This window comes from Astatotilapia calliptera, chromosome 14 (assembly GCF_900246225.1).
Source record: "Astatotilapia calliptera chromosome 14, fAstCal1.2, whole genome shotgun sequence".
Classification (NCBI taxonomy): Eukaryota; Metazoa; Chordata; class Actinopteri; order Cichliformes; family Cichlidae; genus Astatotilapia; species Astatotilapia calliptera.
This window is the reverse complement of record NC_039315.1, coordinates 7,223,125-7,246,951: the sequence shown is the minus strand read 5'-3', so window position 1 is coordinate 7,246,951 and position 23,827 is coordinate 7,223,125. Positions and strand designations below refer to the sequence as shown.

Genomic DNA, 23,827 nt, shown 5'->3' with positions numbered 1-23,827 from the left:
ATCGTGGACTTCAGTACAAAGCAGGCAAGGAATTACAAGCCCCTGATCATCAGTGGTGCACCAGTGGAGAGTGGACAGCTTCCGATACCTGGGTGTCCTCATCACTCAGGAACTATCATGGTCATGTAATATCAACACTCTGGTCAAGAAAGTCCGCCAGCGTCTCTTCTTCCTCAGAAGACTCAGAGACTTCCATCTGCCACTGAGGGTGCTTAAGAACTTCTACTCCTGCACCATCGAGAGCGTCCTGACGGGAAACATCTGCACCTGGTTTGGGAACAGCACCACGCAGGACAGACGAGATCTGCTGGTGGTGCGCTCGGCCGAACGCATCATTCGATCAGAGCTTCCTGACCTGCTGTCCATCTATACCAAACGGTGCAAGACCGAAGCCAGGAAGATTATGATGGACCTCTCCCATCCCAAAAATGGACTCTTCTCACTGTTGAGGTCTGTGAAGCACGTCCGCTCCCTTAAGACCAAAACAGAGACAATGAGGAGGAGCTTCTTGCCCCAGGCTATTCGGGCCCTGAAGCAGGTGTAGGACATGACTGGACTCTCACACACTCTGTTTATCTGCACACTTCTCATAATTTCTTTCTTAAATTGTTTATATGCACATTCTATTTTTATCTTTATAATTGACCTTTAACTCTTAGTTTAGTCTCTATTTCTTAGGTTAAATTCTTAATTTATTGTTTACATCTGTTAGCCTTTTTTTTAAATTTAACTGTAAATTTCAAAAAATTTTATTTAACTGCGGATTAAAAAAAAATTGTACTGCAAATTTCTAAATTTTAAATTTGTGAAGTTTGTATAACTATTTAATTTCTGTTGTGTAGTTTAATGGTCAGGCATTGTACAGCAATAAGCATTTCACTACATGTCGTATTGTGTACGATTATGTGTGTGACAAATAAAATTTGATTTTGAATCCTATCGTTCTCACTCTAAAAAATACAAAGTGTATTTAATCTGGTAAAGCCATATGGTGAATGTTGCTTCCAGAAGATGAGATTGCAATTAGGAAAAAGTGTATCCTGTAAGTCCATATGATTAACTTTGAGTAGATCCAAATAAAGCAAAACATCTCTATGTGGCACACGTGGCAATTTAAAAAGTTCTTAAATATTTCTGACTGCATTTGGTACCAGAAAGTTAGGTCAGGTGCTGCCTAAGAATGATAATTAATCAATCAATTATTAAACTTTTGGATCAGTTTTACATGCTATTAGTACAACGTATTAAGAGCATACCAAACGAAATTCTAATAAGATGAAAGAATATGATCAAAATACAGTTAAAAAATCAAAACATGAAATACTTCACTTAGTAGAATATTACTAGAATGAGTTCTCTCTCATTTTCTATCTTTTGTGCGGGGGGCAGGTTGATTGTTCTTGTAAATGAACATGGCAAGTGATCATTTAGCAAGTAAAGGCTCTTTCTCCTGCCCTCCTGCTTGCAGAGAAAAACCGTGATGCTGCATTCTTTTCATAGCTGATAGTGAGAAAGTGGGGTTATTATGTGTGCGCATGCACGATAACAAGGAGGAGAAAGAGAGAGTGAAGAGAACATTCCTTTCTCACTCCCACTCTCTACCACCACACCCCCATCGCTACTCGCTGCCACCCCACCCCCAGTTTCCTTCCTGTGCTTTTTTTAGAGTCTATTGGATGTTTTTCCCACATCCGGCAACAAAGCCGACCTTTTTTATGCCATAATCTAACAGCATGGTGTTCTGCGGTTCAGTTATACACGGGCATGGTCAAATGTAATAAATTCATTGACTTTAAATAAACCACTGTTTCCTAACTTTAACTCCAGACTGCTTAGGTAGCCTTGCAAGGTTGACTTTGACTCTTAGAGAAGAGTTTGTCGACTACTGCAGAATGTATTCTGTAATCACTATCATGTGACTTGTACAGTGCTACAGTACAAATTTATGGTATTAAAAGGGGGTTTATGAAATAAATGAATTACTGTATTGGTCAGATTGTGGGCCGATATAGATAGTGGAATCTGGGTGTATGCTGTTCAGTATAGAAAACAACCCCATAATTTTCCTTTCTCAATAGATTCCTAAGATATATGTATATCGACTGATATATTGACCTGAATTTGTTTTGCCTTAAAATCGGTTTTGGCATCAACCACAAAATAAAAAAACAAGGCAGCAAATAGAAAGTAAATGAACAATTACACATAGTTTTTCAGATTATTTCACTGGTAGGTCATTTAAGTGTCTTGGAGTCCTTGCCACAATTCATCTCTAGATTTAGTTTGTCTCAGGATCTTCAATCTTTTCACATAATCCCAGACCTCTGATGTGATTTTGGGATTTGGGGTCCATGGGGTCTTCTGCTGGACTTCTTGTTCGTTGTGTGCCCGATGTTCTCGTACATAATGGCCGTGCTGTTGAGCTACTTTTCCCTCCTCCTGATAGATGTAACTTCAGATGTATCTCTACTCAAGCTGCAGAGCTACATCTGAAGGATGATAAAATGACACCAATGCAATACTTTGTCCGTATTACAGTAAATGTTGCTCGCAATACAGTCTGTGTTTACCACAGATTTTTAATGTAAAAAAGCAACCCTCATGGTGGACTGCTGACTTGCAGAATATACACCGATACACTGATATGCTATTATATAGACTGATCTATTACTGCATTTCCTAATGCTCTTGTTAGTAGTACATTATCTCGGAACAATCTTTCAAAGCTCTGATTAAAATACTGACACACATGTCTGTTTGCGTTTATCCCATTGTCATTCCCATTGAATTAATTCCCCTGCCAAGAAGGAATTTCCCAAACAATTGTGCTGCCTTGGCTTAGTTTGTACCAACAGGCTCATCTGTTTTGCCTGAAGTAGTCAAAGTGAAGAGGAAAAAAACAGCTGTCTAGTCAGTGAAGAGACGCCTTGCCAGTTGAGCTGTGAAATCCACAAGTAAGCAGGATAATCTCTTTCACCCAGACCAAATATTATATCCTGTGATGGCAATTTGAATCATTCAATGCACACAACCTTGACCTATCAAGGTGTAATTTCATGTGACAGCAGCATAAGGTACGGTGAGATATCCTAAATTTCATCACACTGGTGCTTGGTAGGTATTGCCTTTTGTTTGAATGTCACTTTCCACCTGCAGTATATAAAGGTATATAGGCAGCATTGTCACATATTTACATAACTGTGTGAGGAGAAACAATGCAAAACATGTTTCTACTGTCAACTTTATGGTAGCAGGGCATTATTATGATTTACTAGTTTATCTGCCACGTGATAGCTTCTGCTATGATATTGCCTATGAGTTGGCATAGGGAGCAGATTCTGTTCAGCTCTTTTTATCAAATGCCACATGGCTCCCTTGCTGGAGGTGTTTTCTTTTTTATTGTTCAGTCGATTTAGTTGATATTACTTGAACATTTAAAGCAGTTTGCTCTTGATGAACTCCACTTCAGTAGCAGTTAAACTGTAGGTTTTACGAGATGTTCTTTCCTAAATCTAATTTGCAACACTCATCAGTTCTCCCCACTGATTTAGTCAAACACATGTGATCACATGATTACCTGTGCATGTGGTTGCCTTGTTACCAAAGCCAACTTTAACTTGAGGCTAGAGGCTCAGTATTCAAATTTCTGCTGCTTTTGGAAATTTTGTCTGCTCCACCAAGCCGTCTCCTGCTTACAAAATAATTTGGCAGATCGCTGCTACAGCAGTCCTCAGTGCTTTTCATTATTTAATCTCATGTCTGGCAGAAAGACTCAGGTGTCACTAGCATGGGCTCATGTCTGTTATCACATGATAGAGATCTTGACGCCCTTATAAGCTTGGTGTGGCAGCACACGGACCAGTTCTACACTTGCTGCAGGAACTGGTTGGATTGATTCTCCAACTCCCAGTCACAGACAGTGACAGATGTAGCTTCAGCGTGTGGAAAATGAAAACGAGTGAAGGCAGTGGGCAAATGCTTTACACCTGCATTCTTTCTAATGGCCAGAAGGGAAGAACGCCACACGTCACAAGTTTATTGGTTTTAATGAATACAGCACAGTGCTCATTTTGTAAATTATTGTCCCAGTTCTATGAGTGATAAGGAATGGTTTGTTGTGAGGTGAGACTACCTTGTGACTGATCAGTCTTTGTCAGTCGCATCCAGTTTCAAAACAAAAAGATAGCAATAACCAAAATCCTCATGTTGAGGTTTAACTAACAAATGGTAGCACAGTGTCCTTGTCCATCTTGTATATACTCTATATGTAACATATCTCCCAGCAAGCAGAACAAGTACTGCTGCAGTTACCTGCAATTTAAGACAGTGAAATTGGACTGTGTCGTTGAGATAAAAATTGTAGGGTGCAGCTTGTGTGTGTGGTGCAGGTATTACTCATGTTTTTAGGATCTGGAAGTGTTGCAGCTATTACTTATTGGGACATAAAGCAACCCCTAATAATGTAAATAATTGAGTTGTATGATGAGGACAGAGCGTTGCAAGGTTAGAATTAGGCTTGACAAGTGGTATTTATAGTTGGGCTAAGAGAAAGTCTCCAGGCTCCTGTGTTTGTGTAAACATGTACTGTATACAGTTGTAGTCGGATTTAGACATTTTACTTCTAAGAACTGTTTTGACAATAGATTGATAGGATGCCCAGAGGTGTTTTTAGCTTCCCACAATTGTCACAATCAGCATAAATCTGCCTAATCAGCCTAAAATCAAAACGGTTGCCTTTTGAATGAACCTCTGCCATCACATCATGGGAAAGTACTTTTTTTCCCACTTGGACAGATTACCTTAGACTGTCTCTCACCAGCGCTGACATGTAACAAGACCTAAAGCGCTGGTATAGAAGGCCTACTAGACCAGTCCTGTGACTGCACACACACAAGAGCAGCATGCATGCAGAAACTTGCGCAGAGATCTAGGCTTTGCTGCAATCTTGAACTCTCCCTTCCACAGTGACAGCCACCACACAAGACAGTGGTAGTACCTGCAGGGCTCTGTAGGAAGGCAGTTTGGGCAGCCTTTCAACGAAATGTTTTATTTTGCACACTGTTAGTCTAAATTACAAGTTGGGACAGCAACAGAGGACAATTTCCTGTTTACCTTAGGAAAAAAAAGTCCTGAAATGCTCAAACGGAGATCTGAGGCTGTCTGTCTTTTAAACATTCACTTCTACCTCATTCACTTTTGTTCCTTAATTTGTCTGATATTTTGGTGTTAGAAAGGTATATCAGAGCTTGTTTCTTGAAAACCACTGTCTATGGGAAACGCAGGAACACTGAATCTCTGCAGGTTTAAGAGTGAATATCTGGATTAAGATCTGAAAGTTTCAGCAAACAAAAGAAAAGTGCATTTTAGCTCATTTTCAGCCTCGACTTCATTCCTTCATTGCCGTTCACTGTTTCCTGTGTTTGCAGTGCATTGCAGTAGTTATCTCGCAGACTAAAATAGTTTTTCTAACTAGTGTTGACATTTATCAAATTCTGTCTTTTTTTTTTGTCTGTGTGGTTGAGTTGATCATAGAGCTCACAACAACATTTGCAGCTTTGCATTTGAGTTGTTTACAGCTGATTTCAGATAAGTTATGTATTTATTTATTGTGGGAAAGTCCTTCCAAATAATCAGTTTTTATGCTTTTATTTGTTTTTTACATATAAAAAAAAAAAACCCTCCCCCTCTTTTTATGGCCACAGTTATCATGAATCAAGTAAAACAGTTTGGAATTGGACAGATTTTTTATTTTTTTAAGGTATAAGCCTAATATGTCTCATATTAGTATTAAGTAATGGTTTGTTTTTGTTGTTCTGGGAAATGTCAGATGTCTGATGATAGATTTATGCAACGGTCACATATTTTCTGCACCATGATCCCCTAATGCCTCCCCGCCCACCTCCAGTCTTCCCAAAAACACACACATTTTCCTTGGTTGGAGTCAGTGAGCTCTGCAGTGTTTTCTGTGTCCGTCTCCACCAGCGCAGGGCTACACAGACCTTATTTGGAATGTCAGAACAGAACTGATAGGAGTGGGAGTGAAACAAAGCTTCCCACTCATTTATTTTTCCTCTTACTTTTAAGTCCCTTTTCAAACCGAATCAGCAGAGGATTGTTTCGTAGCATGAGTGCAGATTAGTGTGACTGCTCGCCTATCCAAATGCATGTGTGTGTAATTTAAGCGAAAGCTGAGAGAGATGGCAAAACTCAACAAGTATACCCTTTTCAACTAGTGGATTTTTCAAAGCTTTCTCCATTGAAGCGGTTTAAAACACTAAATGTGTTTTCTCCTCTCTAAAAGCATGAGGCTTATCAAGGCCTGGCTGAGTGAAGCAGCATTAGTACAGCATTAACCACTCAGCCCAGGTTTCCCACGGGATATAAAATGGATCCTTGTTTCACTAGGAAATCGCCATACCAATGCTGCCGAAGAGCACTTTGCTGTAGCCACACCAGATATTGACAAATGTTATTTCCTGATTGGGAATTGCAATCAATGCACTTGAAAGGGAGCATTGAGGAATTCATAATCATAATAGATGAGTGATATGGCATAAGCAGGGCAAAAAATATGGTGCAATTAAAGATTATCTCGTCAAAACTTAGTGCAGGTCCTGAATAATATACACAGTTAGCACAATAGCCAGTGAAGCTACATAATGGGTTTTCTTTGTAGTGGCCAGAGATATGACTGGAATGGCACAGGAGTGTGTTGCTCAACTCAGTACTGGCAGTGTTGGCTCTCACTGTGCTGCAGCTGCATGCTAAAGAGCAGCCAGATGTTTTAGATGGTGAAATGAGCCTAGTGTGCAGGAAGCGGTTCTGCATGCCATAGGAATCATCTTTGAAAACAGGAAGGGAACTTGTTCCCTGCTTATGTGCCTTTTCCTGTGGCATGACCGGAGGCAGGCCTTGTGTTTGGCGTTTGCTGGGGAAAAGGTACTTGAAATTGTTTGGTAATGGCCTTTAACGGGTACAAGTGTTACAGCACAAACTAGAAGAGCCTTTAACTTGTTCAGAGACAGATTTTTTTTTTCCCAGAAAAACTAAAAACATCTTATTATCTACTGTGTCATATGTCCAAATTTCCACCTCCGCAGTAGTTACATTCTTGTGTACCGTTACAGCTAAACCAAAACAATGCATGGAAGCTGTTTTAATCAGTTATATATATATATATATATATATACACACACACACACACACACACACACACACACACACACACACACACACACACACACACACACACACACACACACACACACACACACACACTACAGTCCTGCTTAAAGATCTATGTTTTTGTGCTTCACAGTCCTGGTTTACTTCTTCTGTGGTAACAAGCTGTACATCAAAATGAGCTACTGCAAATATTGCTACCCTTAAATTGAGTGTTTACATCAACAATGTGTGACATGACCCTATTAAAACAATGTGATAGTATGATAATTTAAAGATGACAAATTTACTGATGTTAACTATTCACATAATGTCATGGATGTCATAGGTGTTCTAAACAAAAAAAAGAAAACCTCTCAAAACCCATTGTACACTACTCTCACAGCACCAATGATGGAGAGTCACAGATGGCAACTACATAACAAGCTAAAGAGTCCAGTTTAGATCAAAAACACAAGTAGAGGAATATGAATGGTAGGGCAGCAACTAGAGATTATTTTGGTAGTCGACTAATCTGCCAATTTGCAGAAAAGTAACAAGGTTACGTTTTGTTTCTGCTGAGCCCAGGTGGGGTGAATTGTATAAAACTTATTGCAGGTTTAAACCTTGGCTGTTACGATTTCTTTTATGTTCTGATTTAAAGTATGTCGACCCACCCACACCCTCAAGCTGTTTCTCAGAGTGAAAGTTGTTTCTCACTTTCTGCCCTTAAGCAGAAACAGTGCAGTACGTCTATTGAAAGAAGATAAAGGTAAGGTAAATTACACACTTACAGCACTTGGTATTGTACCAATGAGACTTTAAGCTGAAGAAGGACCTTAGCAATTAGCCAAGTTGATAGGAAAGCTCAGTGTCTGGTGACCAGCTCTGCGTTTGTTAAATGGATGGATGCTGTGCTGCACAGAAGGAGGTTTAATGGTGTTTTAAAATTTACTGTGAACAAACTTTAAGATCAGAACAGTTGAATCTAGAATTTCTTGCTTTGCACAAATTTATCGCACAGATACCTTTTACTGGAAAATAGAGTCGGATGCGATGCATAGGATTGTTCCTGAATCTGGGGAGCCCTCAGTCCTCCTCAGTAAATGTCTCTGTGGTTAAGAATGACATATAGATGAGAGGCGACAGCAGTGTCAGGAGCTCTGAGAGCCACATGGCCATGGGTGATGTGATGTGACGGCTTGTCACTGCGATGTCGGTGACCTGTGGTACGTCTGCAGTGGCACGGCCTAGCTGGTGCTGCGGTAATGCCTTAGTCGCAGCACTTAGACTCTGTCATTGTATCTGACAGAATATATATATTGAATATAGGCCATTGAAACTACTGCCCTGGGGAAGAATAATTAGTATTTTTAGATCAATACAAATGGTAGATTTACTAAAAGACCTTTTATATATTGTCATCCAGAGTTTTGCATTTCATTACATAGGGTGCCTGGTAATAGAAAAGAGAGCTGCATTGCTTGGCTTATATGAGTTCTTATGATGTCCTTGCATGTTTTTGGAGAATGTTCTCCTGTCCTTTAACTTTGGTGATATCGCATTAAATATTTCTGGATTGTGAACATGCCAAAGCAAGGACTAGCTATAATCTTTCCCTGTAATCTTCAGATTTGGACAGTGGGGAGCTCTTCTTTGGAAGGTAAATGTCTAACAGGATTTTTAGTGTTCAAGCTGCTTTTGATTAAAATAGCAAGTTTCTCTACGGAATGCTGGAACTGAGATACAGTAACTGTTTAAAAAAAAAAAGTTTGCCCTCAGTAAACATAATGGATGATTTCTCTTCAAAGGAGCTCTTATCATCTCTTCCCATTTCCCAGAGGCTGCCACAAAGCTGCCTCTTTTATTCCTCCTGCTGCTGCCGCTGCTCATCCTTCTCTCCTGCCTGCTCTCTGGAGGGCATCCTCAATCTAATACAACTGTGTCAGGAAGTATGGGGATGCAAAGTGCTGAGGAGCCAAAAGTAGCCCACCTCTGCAGTGTGCTGCTTCGTCCCAACACACACCAGCCTGATTAGGGAGGCACACCATGAACCTGTGCTCACATTCCTGTGTAACCTTACGGTATATGAATTCAATTCAATGTAACTATCTAACAAAAGCAGAATACCTGAATTATAATAAAAAGACTTATTATTGCATCTACTAAAGTTAAATTCCTCTTATTCTTACTTCTATGCAAATCCTATTGTTCAATGAAATGTTTGTATTGTGTGAAAGCCAAAGATGGCTCTTTAAATTTAAATTGAAGTGCAAAATTGTCGGTAGTGATTGAGTATGTTTTCTAGTGGTTGCTATGACATCACTGTTATCCTGGAGATTTTTTTTCTTTCTGTTTTGTTGAATAGTATCAAATACACTCTGCTTACCTCGCTACTCACTGAAATGTGCTGAGTAAAACAAACAAGGATCCCCCCCACCGCTTCGATGACCACACACACACACACACACACACACACACACACACACACACAGTATGATTTGCCTATATACTGCCTTGTGAATATAAATACCAAGTCTGAGCCTTAAAATAATGAAAATGTTCAAGTTATCATGGATGTTTTTTGGCTACACTATCATAGCTTGCAGCTTCCTTCAGCTAGTTCAAATTTTATAATTCGACGGAACCTTCCACATTTGGGCCTGCAGATGAATTTTGTGTGACAGCTGATCATTGGCACTGGTCTGAAGGTTCTTATTTCTTATCTGGCAATAAATGAGCTGAAATCCCCTCTTGCAACAGTATGCAACCTGCTGAACTGCATAAATATTATGTCTCCCTAGGAACACAATAGTCGTATTTATTCCTTTATTTTGGGACTGTTTTTTTCCATGTCAAATGCCGAGAGGGAGGTCTCTAGCTCTCTCAGGAGCAGATTGCAACATGTTTCAAGGCTCTGGTGAATAGATTAAAGGCTGGCAAGCTCAATCTCTCATTGAGCCACACTCTCTTACTCACACATGCGCAGACACAAAACCTGCAAACACTCTAAAACCTATACCCTTAAAGCATGTATGGCTCAGAGGGCTGTGCCACTGGACTGACAGATGGTACCATGAGGCTTGGTGTTGCGCCGTTGTGATGGCTCACCCGGAGCCCCATCCACACTGCTCAGCATCACTGCAGTGCTCAGCTTGACACACAAGCCAACAGCCTTCCAGCTCACATGAACAGATAGGCTCTGTTGACATGGCCAAGGTCAGGTTCCTCACTGACACAGTCAAAGATCATCAACAAACGTGAACCGGAATATGTTCAAAACTGAACTTATCGTTCTTAATTTCCTCAGGAAAATCATTTTTTGGAAAATTGTCTCCAAGCTTGGATCAGCGGCTCTGCACTGTGCCGTATTGGGTTCTTTTTCGGTTTACTATATCTGTGAGAACTTTTAATTTGATTTTCCAGCTTGTACTAATCCATTTTTGAAAAAAAATAAAATCCTGGTGTACACACTGTGCTAAACCTTGGGCCTGACAGTGGCTGAACGTTTTCTCAACACAGAAAATCAACGGCGCAGTTGCGCGTGCCTCTCTTAGATGATCAGTATATAATATATAGGTTTAAGCCGCTCATGCAGAAGGAATCTCTTTCAAAGTGATTCAGAGCATCTGAGCTCATTAAATGTTAATCAAAAAATCTATTTTGAGATCACTAGGAGATCAGTCATGAGGATTTCAGGTCAGCTGTGAGGCCACTGCATCCGAGTACTGAGAGTTGAGTGAGCAGGATGGTCCTTTTTTTGCTGTGAAGTGTTTGCGCTTGACGTTGGGGTTTGTCCCAATTGAAGCCAGTATCGTGACACATATGAGTGACTGAAGCATGAGAAAATCTCAACTGCAAAGTCTTGAGACACTTCATCCTTGAAGTTTGAACTGAACACTACTCCTGGCTATTTTTTTTTTTTTTTTAAATGGCACAGAAACAGAAATGAGGCAACCCTTTCTCACAGTGGCTTTTTGCAACACATGCACTGTCCTTTCCATTATTCATGATGTGTTTTCACTGACAGTGCCTTGAACCATGAGGAGTACTCCTGTCTGTCTTTTCCAGAAAGAGCCCTGTGGAATGAGAGAACATGTACCTGAGGTGCACACACTAAAAAAAAAGCCTGTTCTCATCTGGTTTTGGAGAAAATCACATGTCGTAGATTATGCGGCTCTCATTGAAGATGGAAAAAGTTCATATGGCTGATTAACTCATGGAGCATTTCCAGTGTAAAATTATATGCAACTCCAGAGTTCCCTGTATTAAGCAGGAATCAAGCAGCCAGACTGCCATTAAGATAAGAGGTTTTTTTCTTCTCTAGACTCTAAGAAACTGTCTGCTGAGGTTACTTTATCTAGCAAAGCATGTTTAAATTATTGCCTCTCTTTTTGTTTGGTATTGGGTTGCATTTTATTTTGTTTCATTACTTTTTAAATTATTATCTTAATTACTATTATTATGTAATTATTATTATTATTATTATTATTTATTATTATTTATTATTATTTGTTTTGGTTTTAGATGCAAACCAATAAAACGTACATTACGTTTCACTTACCAGCCTACTTTGTTTACTTATTTGTCCCTGTCGAGAACATTTTTTAAATACTACTCTCTTTTTCTACTATTGAAACAATCCTTAATGCAGATTTCAAGATAATGTGGCAAATGTTGCACATGCAAGCCCTGTTGGGGCTGTTGGATGAGCTTAGATTAAGAAAAAAACAGATTTTTATAAGCACCTTGAAAGTGCAAATTCTCAACATACATTATTTTGCACAATAGGAGGCAAACATCCAAGAGAATGAAAACTGACCGTAGTTTTTTTTTTTTTTTTGAGTGGATTCATACTCATCATAAAATGGAGCAAAAGTAAGGGTCTGCTGCTTGCATGTTGAATTTTCTCCTGGATATCTTTGTTTTGCAGTTGTGGTTTAAAAAATATGGTTTGTATTAGCGAGATAAAGTTAAATGCAAAGTCAGTGTGATTAAACAAAACAATGTCCCTCTGCTTTTAAGTGCATCAGCATTATTGTCATCATCCAGTTACTGTGTCGAAGCACGCATGGACATGTATTAGCATTTACAGGCTTGGTGAGTCAGAGATATTTGTACCTTGATTAACATGAACTGTTGTTAAGAGCATTAGTAGAAATAATATGACATGAACAGAGTAGAAATGTAGTGAACTGCAGGATTCGCTCCAAAGCCTCAAGCTATGAATCATCTTAATGCCAGCTAGTGGAAATGAGTCAAATTTGTTCCACAGTGAAATATGCAACACACTGATACTCCTCCTATGATCAGGCTGGTGTACAATTAAAACCATTTTGTTTCCATGCAGGAGTCGCATTAAAATATGGTCAGATAATCAGCCATTTGTATGAATGCATTTACACAACAGATCGCTTCTTAATAGACAGCCTTTCTCACTGTTGTTAAAGACTCATATTGGAGATTGTATTGTTTTGTTGACATGATGATATCTTCTCCTAAAAATATGACTCATTTTTGGAATAGTAAAATTCACAGTTAGGATGTTAAGAGTGTTGCTGTGTGCTTAGTTAGTTCCATCTCTGTTCTTATTACCTTAAATGAAGACATGGGTAGAGGACAAAAGGAAATCAGATATCTGCACCAGCATGTTAAGCAGAATCTCAGCCACAAAGGAGAAACTCTGTATATCTAACGAAGCACAATGGATGAAAATATAATGTATGCAAATGAGGGAAACAGACAAAGAGCTTATTCTTCTCTCTGCAGTCTGTCGACTATATCAGATTCCTAACTATCTTCTCATCCCATTCAATGCGCTCAGGCTACATTATATCAAAACATTTTTCCAGTTCCTTCTTGCTGTATTGGAAGAGTTTAAATAAAACTGTGTATTCAAATTTTGCCCAATCTGAACGTGCATAGTCTTACCCTAATTTGTGATTGATGCCAGAATGAACCGTTTGAGAAATCACTGCTTTTTTTAACTTTAAGATTAGCATTTGTTAATTAATATGTGTGAAATTAGTCTTGAATACATGGTGTCACTTCACGTCTGTGTAGTGTATTCATTTTCAGAACTGCTTTACATTCTCTCACATGACATATTTTCCATTAAGTACAATAATTGAACTCTGGGTTTATCTGAACTGCATACCTGCTGGGGTTATTTTTGAGGGGAGGGGGTTGCTTACCTGGTGATAAAAAGGTAAATGTTAAAAGCCTTTGATATTTTTTTTCTGGGTTTAACTTCTATATGTTGTTTTTTGCAGATTCATGGATCTTTGCGAAGGAAGATTGAGGGGCATGCCCCAGGACAAATATCAAAGCAAAATGGCCTCTCCTGTGGTTTCCCTGGATCAGACTTTAAGCGGGTCCGTGTGGACCACAACTTAGCCCAGTCCCATTCTCTGCAAGGCACCTCAGCCATGAGCATGCAGAGGAAGAATTACATGATGCCTCATGCACTGGGGTCAGACATATTCAACATGACCCTGAAAGAAATGAAGAAAGAGCCCTCTGAGATCCAGTCTTGTGACCAGTCAAATGCAGAGATGATGTTTGACTTCAAAGATGAAGGTCAGATTGATCCAGAACTCCAGGATCTCTTTGATGAACTGACAAAGACGGTGCCTACACTGAATGACCTGGAGTTTGAAAAGATGCTAAAGCAGGATGATACATTTGGCTTGGATCTAGGACGGCCAAGCTCGGCGGGAGCAGCTGCCAGTCTGTGCTCTCCACTGGAGAAGCCGATAAAGACAGAGCACTCACCTGATTTTGGGCAGGCTCATTGTGGCTCACCACAGCTTCGACCCGCTTCTGCAGGGCCCACTTTCACATTGACCAGCACGTCTTCAACCACCACATCGCAAAAAGCAAACACTCAGGCAGGACACCCAAGGATGCCCTGTTGGCCTGAAATATCTCACGCAGAGCAGCTAAAGCAGATGGCAGCAAACCAGCAGCAACCGAATTCTCTTCTCCATCACCACCACCAAACCGCACCTGTGGCCCTGACCAGCTGGGCTCCTTCCATGAGCACCCACTCCTCCACCAGCACCTTCCCTCAAGACAATGTCTCTAGCCCACTCCCACTCAACCAGCAGAGGATTGGCTCTCACAATAAAGGGATCAACAACTGTCTCTTCAAATCAACCAGCCACAATGGCTCCAATCATTTGGACATGAAGGTTCTCAGCACCAAGCCTACATTGCATTTCAGCCCCAAAGTACCCCATTCTGCCAGCCAGCCCATGTCTATCATGACAAACCCAGTGAACAAGACAGAACAGCAGCAACAGTCACCTTCACCGGGCCCACATCAGCCACATTCAGGTCTTCATTTCCAGAACCAACAAATCCCCACATCAGGAGCCCTTTGTCTGCAAACCAAGACTGCTCACGGAGGGCTGCCTTTCAGACCGTCACAGCAGCGGCAGGTAAGGTCTCTGTCCAAAATTCCTTTACACACGATTGCCCTTATGTGAAAACACTATTTTAACTTTTCAGCTCTACAGCAGGACGGCTTCCACAATTAAGAGATTTGATATAACATGTGCCCATAGCGGCATATCAAGCATAGCTAGTGCCATAAAATACTGAGACCAGTATGGCTACTTAACATTCTGTTTGATCCACAGAATGTTTCATTTTTCTATTTTACTGCACTTTATGAACAAAGTCAATAACAGCACCGACTGCCTTTTTTTCTGTAGAAAGTCTAGTAACATAATCCAAAGCACAATCAAACGTACTGATTTAGTTGTCCTGCTGGCATCTTCAGTTTGCTTGCAGCAGCCAACCTGCTGTCTAAAACAGCTACAATGCAGCTCTGTTTATTCTGCGACTTTATTGTTCTTGCTAATGTCTGTGTGTGTGCGTTTGACGATGACACAGATTGCCAGAGCATGGTAGATTATCATGCAGGACTTCTAATTTCTCTGCTTGTCATGGTGGCTCCCTGTCAGGGCACAGATATGCACAGCGGGATTTGCTAATTGGAGGTTGTTAGCTACAAGGGACAAGTGGTGGAAAATGACAGTAATCTGCTTAGCCTAGTGCCGGAGGTTGAATCACTGATTTGTTATGATTGGAGAGATTTAGACCCTCCCCTCTTTCATTTTTTTCACCAACAATATCTGTAGCTGCCTTTGTGTGAAACGATAATGCGAGCCCCGCAACAGAGCTCTCGTAACCTCTACAGATCAAGGGAAGTGCTTGGGTGACTGGGAGAGGGTGGGAAGAAGGAGAGAGGGAGGGAGTTATGCAGACATGGAAGTAAACCAGGTAGGATCATGACAGTTACATCAACACATCAAAACGGGACCAGTTTTACCACTGCTAGAGCTATTTACACTTTAAACAGTGGCTGTTCATGGTTACCTTGAAACTACTTGACAAATATTCCTGATATCAGAAGCCTTACATAAATGTTTGAGGCAGAAATACACGGGCTTAAAGATTGGTAGATGATTTAAATAGACAAAGAAAAAAAGCATTTTCTGGGCTCAGATTGACCCCATTTCACAATATTTCAAATCTTTTTTCATAAACACAATGGATCATTTCAAGCAAATGTACTGGCTGCCGTAATAGTGACAGTAGTATTAGTGTTGCATTAGCGATTATAAGCATTTTTTATAAAATATGTAAGATGTGGTATCTAATTTAAAAAGGATTGCAGTGAGAGAAAAGGGGAAGACACTTAACAGAGCTGGATATCAAATAATGAAAAAGACGTGAATTTGTTGAATTATTAAACATTATTTCAGAGCTCCTTAAAGTAAAACCTCTTTTTAAAAGTTTGTGAGGGGTTAAGGGCTTGGTGAGACAGCTTTCCCAAAGAGATTCTTTTTTTTAATGTGACCAAATAACCAGCACGTAGCTATGAATATGATAGGGTTAGAATTGAGGATTACAAAAAAGACCTTTATAATTTATGGACACTATTTATAATTTCAAGCTGAGCTAAAAAGTGCTGATAATGGTGTTTGTAAATTTTAGCCAGCATGTACAGGGTTAAAAGTCCAGCTAATGAGAGAGGGACAGCTTATAGAGAGGAGAAAAAGAGTGGAGTCTCTTCCCACAGTGAACTGAATTAGTAATGCCAGAGAAATAAAGGTCCTGAAAGAGTGCCCTGATCCCCTGTGTAACACAAGTAACTAGCAGTGGGCTTCCTTCCACTGCCTGAAGCTGGAGACCGTTATTAAAGCATGCACGTCCAAACATGTTTGAAGCTTCTTACTAATAATCAGTTTCTGAATCAAACCTGACGAAATTCAAATCCACCACTGTGTAAACCTCTGAGGTTGCACAATATTCGCTTCACCCACTTAAAGTACTCATACGAGTACATTCTGGAGCAGCATGCACTAGAGGACACTAATGCATTATGAAACCTGAGTTACTGTGGTTGGTGGCAATGCTGTCTCAAGGACAAAATTTTGTGTTGCTAGTTTCACCAGTTGTGTAGCTGTCTTGTGTGTTTTGGCTAAAGAAAAAATACTTTGGGGTGTAATATGAGTGCTAATAAAGAATGAGGCAATCCCGGTGTTTATTATTTTTAATTTCTGAAATATTGCAGCAGTGGAAAAAGTACTGCTTCAATAAAAAGAAAAAAGCTCTGTATGGAGTTTTCGCTTCCAGAAAGACCTTTCAGGGAAACAAAGAAAAATGGTTTTCTAGCACAAACTATGTTAGTGAAAGTTAAGCTTTTTAGTTCCTTAATGACTCAAGTCAAATAGTTACTGAGTATTTTTCCATATTAAATATCTTTATAGCAATATAATGACCTATGTTTACATTTTTTTTTATTTCAAATTCAGTTGTGTACACATGCATTACAAATATTTGTCAGACAGTCTTATCCAAAGCGACATCCGTATTTTCTCTGCATCAGATCAAATGAAGACATTTGACAGCGATTTCATCATCCCATACCAATTCCTATTTTAATACGACACACAAACTTTCTGGAGAATACTGTCCTTATTGAAATGCATGAACCCAGTCGCCAAAGTAGCCGAATGCTCACAGTGCATGCCACATAATCTGGCTGCAGACCTGAGCTGGATGTCATAACCCGTCTAACACATTTCCTTTCTGTTTTATCACTACTACTACACAACTGTCTAGTAACGGCAAACATTGAGTAGAACTCAAAACTAAGGCAACATCTAAAAATAAAGGTTTACTCAAAGTAAATAAGGACTCCTCAACTTTTGTTGTCAATCTTGTGGCACCAGATCCTTCAGTTAGGATAAGAGCGGGGCCGTAGGGGTTGAGCCTACCAGGTCACTCCAGCAGTGCTGTGAAGGGAGTACTTGTTTCCTGGGAAAGGGAGCTGCGGCCAAGTCCAGATGCCGAGGCGCTCCCCAGGGACAGCATCCTGAGACCAGACTGGAGGAAGTGCAGTGTGAGAGCCGGCGAGGCTGGGCCTGGATCACTGTCAGCTGCCTGCGCTGCCGCAGGATGGGAGACTAAATCACTCCGCTCCTTCTCTCAAGCCCGAGCCACATGTGGTATTCATTTACAAAAAACTTGTGAAGAATGGAAGGGGGGAAAACATGGAAAACAGCTTTATGACACATCAGGATGACAGAGGATTACTCAGTTGTACACGCTAAAACACCCCTCATTGGGTCTTTTCTTACAACAAAGATGGATCAAGCTCTCTTCAGTTTACCTCTGTGGGGAACAAGTCTTTGAAGGTCACGTTTTCTTATAGACTCAGTAAATGGATAAAGTAAATCAAAACCAGTGACTCTGCTTTCTACTGTAAGAGGAGAAACCACTGTTTTGATGTTTCAGTCCCTGTGTAACCTCATTGCCATGCTTGGTTTGCTGTGTGGGTTGAACTCGGGCAGAGAAGGCGAATATTAGCTTACGTGAAGTGGCTTGTCACCCCTGATGAGTTTCGGCTTCCCTTAGTCTCTAATCCTGTCTCGTTACTTCTCCAAATTTCAGTCCATTCATTATCATTCACTAAGACTAGTAGACACACACGCACACACATATTCTTCCTTTTTTTCTTCAGAAAATCAGAAAGCTACTACCCTGTAGATATTCATTCTCTGCAAAGACTCTGTCCTTAAGTAGTAGCTTCTGGTAAATGCACTGTTGGATTTCTAATCCATTTTACCCTGGGAAACATTTTAAGTCAACACAATGACTGACACTGTATACACAGTATGTGTTGACTTGGATTTGGTGCACATTAACCTCCTTCATGACAAATGTTCGCACTTGATGCAAGCTTGTGTGTTGTGAGGGTGTCCACATGAAAGGCTAGTTTTATTTGGAGCGCTTGGATGGTCGTCACAGCTGTCTAAAAAAGCTAAAGAAAATATGAAATGGAAGGACTGTAACATCTTAAGCACCATGGTATTCACATGGTGAAAGATTATCTGCAACAACAACAAAAAAAGCATACACTGAGCACAAAACTTTAAACAAAAAGCTAGTTTGGATCTCTCAATTCCTGCGCCGCAGACTACAACATTTTAATCAGTGATAGTGTCAGGAGCCAAATGGGTTTCTAGAGGATGGAATGCCTCCTTGCCAAAAACAACACAGTGATCAGTAAGGGAGAGCTTATTAAATGGAGGTAGTCATGGTGCTGGCGCTTAACTTCCCATCGGCACACATTTCCTGCTGTCTCAGGGATTCTTTCCACTCTCTTTAGACACAATTATCAGGGGAGAGGCAGGCCTTGAGGATGACTTGAACCCCCCGCACCTCCCCCAACAAAAAAAAAAGAACAGAAAAAAAAGCCCCCTCCATTTTTCCCTTTTTCATCTGCAGAGGGAGTAGCCTTGACCACATTCTGGAGGTTGAATAGCATCTTTGAAACAGATGTATGATGTCTTGTAGAGTTTCGCCCCCTACTGGCACGCCTGTGTTGTTGCAATGTTTTGATTTTGTGCTTTCACTGAGAGTAATGTAAGACCATCCTATTGTCTCTTTTTCAAAGGGTCTTCCTGCTGGTCCAAGGCTTCCCACTAATGGAAGCTTAGGAGTCATGTCAGCCCAGCCACAGCCACGACCCCCGGTCCCAAACAACCAGCAGAAAGGGCCTCCAAAAACACAGGCCATGCAAAGACAGCTCAACCAACCCCAGCACACCATCGGCAATTCAGTAAGCTGCATTTACATCATACCGTTTTCACTGATTAATTAAGACTGTTTTGATCAATCATATGAATATACTGTTTTTACTTTCAAGGACAAAGACAACACACATGATCAGTTTAGTCGTCACCTGACAAGACCACCGCCAGATTACAAGCAGTCAAGAAGTATAGCTGGAGTTCAGCAGGGAAACATCTTCCCAGGTACTTTAAATTTCTAGTGATTAAGGAATGCTTTACATGCTAACAAACAATCTTAATAAAAAAAACTTTTTTTTTCTTTGTTTGATGTTTCTGCAGGTCGAAACTCCTCCCAGTGTCCTAACAGTGGCCCTGAGAAGACCCTACAGTCTTGTCACCTTGCAGTTGGTTCTGCTTCAAAGATGAGTGCTTCACCATCAGACCGTAGATTTTCTATTGGGACAGATTGTCACCCCAGTTCTTGTGTCAGCCAATGCCAGCAGCAAAACAGTCACAGTCAAATTCGACTGAATCCGAGTAAACCCAGGTTCCAGGGCCCAAACACACAAGGAAAGTCTTTTGGGATAAACAGTGTGGCAGGTGTACAGCACCAGAGATTGACATCTCACTTGCGTTCCTCTGTGCCAGGACAGGGTGTAGGAGGGTTGGTGACAAATGTCAACATGGGCTGGGGTTCAGCCAACAAGCAAGTGACACCTGGACTCTGTATTAGGCAGCTACCCAACCCACTACAGTCCCAGGGTGTGCAGGACTTGCCGAACCATCCATTCCAACAGAGACACATTGCCCCTCCCAACCAGGTAGCACCAGACATCAGCATGCACACTCTAAACCCTCCACTAAGAGACATAGGCCAGAGAGTAAGTCAGGCAATGATGGGTTCTCCCTCAGCCGTGGGAAACCTTAACCAGGCCTCACCTGAACCGAGGATACCAGCAGGGAACTTTACAGAGCCCAGTCCCAGCTCTAGCAGCTACCATAATAACAGAACTAACCGTCTGACCTTTGACTTCCTCCCAGAGGGGGACAACACAGTTCCGGGAATCAATGCAGACTCAGACTTCATAGATTCCCTGCTCAAATCGGGCTCTGGAAATGATGACTGGATGAAAGATATCAATTTGGATGAGATTCTTGGTAGCCACTCGTGAATTTGGGTCACAAATGACTAAAAATGGACCCACAGCTCAGAGCTTGTAGAGGTGTAAAGGATTACATTTGTAAGTAATATTAAAATGGACTTTTATAGACTTATTATTACCCAGATATACTGAATTGCTTTGTATTGTATTTACTGTGAAAATCAATTGTGTTCTATGTACTCTGCGTATTTCTTCCTGGTGTATTGGCCAAGAAATTGCTTTTCTATGCAGTCACTGTTTTTGTGGTCTGTGCTCTGTGCTGTCTTATAGAGTAAAGTACAAAATTCACACTGTGAAAAGAAAATATTGCCATTATTTTCCTTTTCATCCTGGTTTGTGTTTCAAAGTCTAGCATCACGTGGTATGAGCTTTCCAGTGTTTTGCTGCCAGACACAAGCAAGCTTGCAAAAGCATTTTTTCCCCTTTACTTCCTTCTTGTTCAAACTGTTTCATCTGTGGTAGTTACAGTTTAAATTATGTAACCATTATTTTTTTTTCATGTTATATTTAATAATTATTGGAATAGTAAGTAGACATTATATTACATGTAATTAATAAAATTTATTTGACTCAAGTTGTGCTTTTGTTGACTTTATTTAATAATGAATAGTTTGGTTTACTACATCTCATACTTCCAAATCAGCGCATGTAGATACTCTTAATTAAAGGATGCTTTGATGTTATGTCCCACTTTACAGGGTTAGTATGTTGAAATGACACACTTTAACCCAAATGGCAACCTTTTCATAAAAATAAACAAGTAGTGTACAGTGCTTAAACTTAACAAAATACTTTTTAGTGCCTTAAATATTTTAAGGCACTAATGAAGCTTTTTCTTTGTTTGTAACTACCCCAAATCTGTCCATGCAGCTTTTGGTACCTAAAGCTAACCAGCAAGTAAAAGCAAAAGTGAAAGTTGGATGGAAACAAGTCAGCAGAGTGAATGAATACCAAAGAAACAAAATCAAACACACAAACAAAACCTAAACTGTTTTCTTCAGGCTGACAAAAATGGTATTATGCATATTCATTTTGTCCCCAAAACAGACAAGATATTCTGGAAGTCATATATAAATCAAACGAGGACAGCCTTCTTTCATCTTAAGAATTGTCAAAATTAGGAACATCCTATCTAAGAGTGAAAGAAAAAATACTGCATACATACACATAGTCCTTCTACTCTGGACTATTTTTTAATAAGGTGTCTCAGTACCACACTGAGAGAAGTGAGGCGAAAGTGTGCGATACTGAAAAGAAAGCGAGTGATGATTGCTGTATGATTTTTTCCCCCCAAACATCAGCTTTTAAAACAAAATGTTCAGCACTGCCTGAACTGAAACAACCATTATTCTAGATAATTACACCTGCGGATGAGTGTTGCTGAGGGACTGTAATATTGTTATGTAATGATGATTTGCACAAAATGTCATTGAACCCTACAAAGCAGATATTATATTGGTTATGTATTTTAGCTAATAACGCTCATGATTAAAAAATAAAACGAGAAGCCTGGAAATTTGTTTACAGTATGTCTTGTCTGAAGTAAAGGCACAAACAATTATAATGATTAAAAAATGTTTCAAAATGAACAACTTACAGAAAGTAAGTCTCACCCCAACCGGTTGCGGCAGATGACCACCCCTTTCTGAGCCTGGTGCTGCCGGAAGTTTCTTCCTGTTAAAAGAGAGTTTTTCCTTCTCACTGCCCCCAAGGGGGTCATATGATTTTGGGGTTTTTTTGAGTTTACGCAGATGTTTTGCATTGGAGGTAGTGTAAGGTTCATGCATTAATCTAAACTCTTTGGCCTGATGTAAGACCCAAATTGGATGTATTATGATACGATAATGCACTGGCATGTAACTGTCCTGTTCAGTATCTGGCACAGCCTCTCGGTCAGGTAAGCCAAGTATACTTTACCGATTGCTTTGAAAGACGTGTGACCATCAACAATGAAAAGTTAATTCAAATTCCCTAGGAGGAATTGTTTGTGTTCTTTATATTTTAATGTTTTGGGTCCAGTCTATTCTTTGTTTTTGATTTTTGTTGTTGTTGTTTTTTTGCCATTGTCTTGCTATTTTCAGAGTTATCTTTCCAGAGTTTCAGTAGCTAAACTATTAATTTGGTGAAAAAAATACAATAAAATATTAAAAATAAAATTATAAATCTTTGCATAAAATTTCATATATAGACATTTATAAATACAATAAAATATAGAAAACATGTGTGCAGTACACAGGTTCAACAACATATCAGCATAAGAATAGAATAGAATAGAATAGAATAGAATAATCCTATAATTGTCCCACAAGGGGAAATTTGGTTACTTAAATAAGAGCATTTATTTAAACCTGGTAACAATGCTAGTGTTTTCCCCCCAAATACCCCTGACAGCATAATGCCGCTGGAGGCGGAGCTAAACGTGGGCAGTCAGGGCTCTGTCGTGTTTTGAGGTTGATGGTGTTCGTTGTAGTTACCTACTGTGAACACAAGAGGGAATCAACATATCCTTCTGTTCAAGTTAACCTTTCAATTCCAAGGCTTTTAATTTGAGGCTGAAAGTTTCAAAAACCTTTAGGTGGGCGTCGGTTTAACGCGCTGTTTAGTTTGCGTGACGTGACCTATGACGCATGCCTTTCCCTCTTCTTCCTCCGCTTTTCTGTCAGTCTTCACTGTCCCTATCGAAAATGAAGCCATAAGATAAAAAAGGCCCCCCAAAAAAGTTTCTGGTGAATGCTAAGATAAAATTGCTTGTTTCAGTTAAATTTATTGTTTGTTGCTGAAAATGTTAACATTTAGTTTTCAGTAATTTCAGTAGTAGTTTGAATCATTTTAATAATAATAATAATAATAATAGGTTTACATAAAATGTAATAATTATTTTAAAGTGTGTATAACTCACTAGCTGGAGTAGTAATGCATTTCTATATATATTTCAGAGTATCCACCTTCGAAGAATTGGTTTGAAATTGGCAACACTATGTATAACTGGATTCAGCAAAATGGGTATGAAGCGTCAAGTAAATTGCATAAAAAAGTTAGTTGGTAGAATAATGTAAACCAAATTCATTAATCGAAATACACAGTGCTAAACTGGTATGAACAATGACTTTTATTTTGACATTCACCGGATGTATCGCTTCTCAACAGTTCCACAGTTCCACCACTAGAGGGCTAACAATTAGAGCCTTTAATAATTATTTTGAAACCAAACATTTTAGAAAAATGTTTGCTGTCCAATACAATTAGAATTCATGCTTAAAACAAACTATAAAAAACAGAATATGACACAGGGAAATATTACCACAAAGTATATACTTTATTTTAGGCCAATTTCAAAGTATCATATGAAGAAAGATATATTGTAACAGAATTTGTTCTAAAACACATGCACATTTCTATCAAAAAAAAAAA

General features: G+C 39.8%; 1 protein-coding gene across 1 annotated transcript in view; it reads left to right on the top strand.

The window, feature by feature from the left end:
- Positions 1 to 20,990, top strand: part of maml2 (mastermind like transcriptional coactivator 2) — a 33,797-nt gene extending 12,807 nt beyond the window's left edge. The window contains exons 2-5 of the mRNA XM_026192042.1: positions 13,434 to 14,603; positions 19,136 to 19,300; positions 19,388 to 19,496; positions 19,593 to 20,990. Of these exons, the coding sequence (XP_026047827.1) occupies positions 13,434 to 14,603; positions 19,136 to 19,300; positions 19,388 to 19,496; positions 19,593 to 20,425 (2,277 nt within the window). The 3' untranslated portion in view covers positions 20,426 to 20,990. The remainder of the gene's footprint in view (positions 1 to 13,433; positions 14,604 to 19,135; positions 19,301 to 19,387; positions 19,497 to 19,592) is intronic.
- Positions 20,991 to 23,827: the final 2,837 nt, after the last annotated feature.